Source organism: Palaemon carinicauda, chromosome 8 (assembly GCF_036898095.1).
Source record: "Palaemon carinicauda isolate YSFRI2023 chromosome 8, ASM3689809v2, whole genome shotgun sequence".
In the NCBI taxonomy this organism is placed as follows: Eukaryota; Metazoa; Arthropoda; class Malacostraca; order Decapoda; family Palaemonidae; genus Palaemon; species Palaemon carinicauda.
In genome coordinates this window covers 152,421,993-152,424,492 of record NC_090732.1, presented here as the reverse complement: position 1 = coordinate 152,424,492, position 2,500 = coordinate 152,421,993, and the positions used below count along the sequence as shown (strand labels likewise).

The 2,500-nt window shown below is 30.1% G+C and overlaps 1 protein-coding gene across 1 annotated transcript in view; it reads right to left on the bottom strand.

Moving 5' to 3' along the window:
• LOC137645497 (LIM/homeobox protein Awh-like) overlaps positions 1 to 2,267 on the bottom strand; it is a 22,185-nt gene extending 19,918 nt beyond the window's left edge. Inside the window, exons 1-2 of the mRNA XM_068378303.1 lie at positions 2,215 to 2,267; positions 1,148 to 1,365 (exon numbers count right to left, since the gene is read on the bottom strand). Of these exons, the coding sequence (XP_068234404.1) occupies positions 1,148 to 1,365; positions 2,215 to 2,267 (271 nt within the window). The remainder of the gene's footprint in view (positions 1 to 1,147; positions 1,366 to 2,214) is intronic.
• Between the last annotated feature and the right edge of the window lie 233 nt (positions 2,268 to 2,500).

The window sequence follows — 2,500 nt, the reverse complement described above, 5'->3', positions numbered from 1 at the left end:
TTTTCTAAGATCGCAAATATAAAAAAAATACAATCATATAACATATTTTCATAGGTTTCTTTTTAAATATAGTCAGTACTAAAACGTTTTAGTCATCAAAATGCTAAATGTAAATAAATTAGATATATAAGAAGGACACCATTTAACATGAACAATGAAAATAAAAATGACGGTAAACACGAATATTCTATAATCACTAACTCTTACACATTCCACACAAGGACACTAGTCCTCACACATATATAATAGAAGGAAAATGGGTTGAATGATGTGAATGAACGAATGAATACATAAATAAATAAATAATAGGAAAATAACGCTCACTATAGCAGACAAACTAATCCTCACACTTATACAAGAGTAGGAAAATGGGTGGTCTATAAAAAGAAATAGATGAATAAATTAATAATTACTTAAGTAAATAAATTAAAAAAAATGAAAATAACGCTTACCATAACAGACAGACTATTCCTCACACCTATATAATTGAAGGAAAATAGGTTGTTTATAATAATAAATAAATGAATGAATAAATTAATGAATACTTACATAAGTAAATGAATCAATAACTAAATGAAAATAACGCTTACCATAACAGACAGACTAATCCTCACACCTATACAAGAGTAGGAAAATAGGTTGTTTATAATAATAAATAAATGAATGAATGAATAAATGAATACTTACATAAGTAAATCAATCAATAACTAAAATGAAAATAACGCTTACCATAACAGACACACTAATCCTCACACCTATATAATTGAAGGAAAATAGGTTGTTTATAATAATAAATAAATGCATGAATGAATAAATGAATACTTACATAAGTAAATCAATCAATAACTAAAATGAAAATAACGCTTACCATAACAGACACACTAATCCTCACACCTATATAATTGAAGGAAAATAGGTTGTTTATAATAATAAATAAATGAATGAATAAATTAATGAATACTTACATAAGTAAATGAATCAATAACTAAAATGAAAATAACGCTTACCATAACAGACAGACTAATCCTCACACCTATACAAGAGTAGGAAAATAGGTTGTTTATAATAATAAATAAATGAATGAATGAATAAATGAATACTTAACATAAGTAAATGAATGAATACATAGAATGAAAATAACGCTTACCATCATTACTGGTTGCTCCGCCTTCGATGGACTCCAAGTAATGTTGCTTACACAGGACTCTGTTGTCGTGAAGGGCAAACTCCTCGCCGGTGCTCAGCTGCCTCTTACAGGCGTCGCAGGCGAAGCACGCCAGGTGATAGACCCTGTCTCGCGCCCTCCGAACCCAGTCGGCCGCTCCGATGCTGCGACAGCACTTGGCACACCGCGCCCCGAAGTTTCTGCCGAAGGAGAGAAATAGAATTTCGATTTAATAATACTTTGCAATAGTTAATCAAGAGTGATAGTGACCGATTATTATTATTATTATTATTATTATTATTATTATTATTATTATTATCATTATTATTATTATTATTATAAGTTTTGACTATGTACTTTTTTACACTTTTAATCACTGATAGTAAGCAATTATCATTAAAAACATCTTTATTGAGTTAAAGGAGTTAGTTGTGTTTTAACCTCGCAGTTTATCAAGAGTTCATAAAATATCTGGAGGAATTTTCAAAATTGTCATTGGATCCGCCCCCCCCCCCCAAAAAAAAAAAAATTATAAGATTTCTGAATGTCAATAAGAGGAAAGCGAACTCTTATTCTCACACGTATGTGTGAATACCAGTTTTAAAATTTACTTTATCAAACTTCAAAAATAGTAAATGGGAGATCAGAAAGCTTCTCTTGGAGAGAAAAAAAAAAAAAAAAAAAAAAAAAAAAAAAAAAAAAAAAAAAAACTGATAACGGGCTTAACTGAAATTTACTGAAAGTTCCTACGGACGTATAACAGCTATTTATGGATTTTAAACTCTTGACAGTAGTACACTATTGAAGGTATTGCTTTCAACAAAGCACTTTTTTTTTTAATCATATATACACTCATCATTATTTAGCAGTCGTGACAAATTTAACTAATATTAAGCCAGATTTTTTTTCAAAGATGTAAATGAAAGACGGAACTGCGCTCTACTAACAAGGGAAAAAGACTCACTGAAATCCAGCGCCTTTCCGATCTTCCCTTTGCTGTCTTTGACTACACTCCAACTTATTTTCAAGTCAAATCAAATCAAAATTACATGAAAGGATCTCGAATCTTGTTAAACGTACTAGTACGTTTAACAAAAGCCATCCCTATACCCCCATGGACGTACCGGTACGTCCTTGCAAAAAAATGCTATAATTTTTTTTTTTCATATTTTTGATAACTTTTTGAGATAATTCAGATATTTTTCAAGAGAATAAGACCAACCTGACCTCTCTATGACAAAAATTAAGGCTGTTAGAGCAATTTAAAAAATATATACTGCAAAATGTGCTGGGTTTCCAAATAGCCTGAGTGTAAAAGGGTTAATACGACAAATG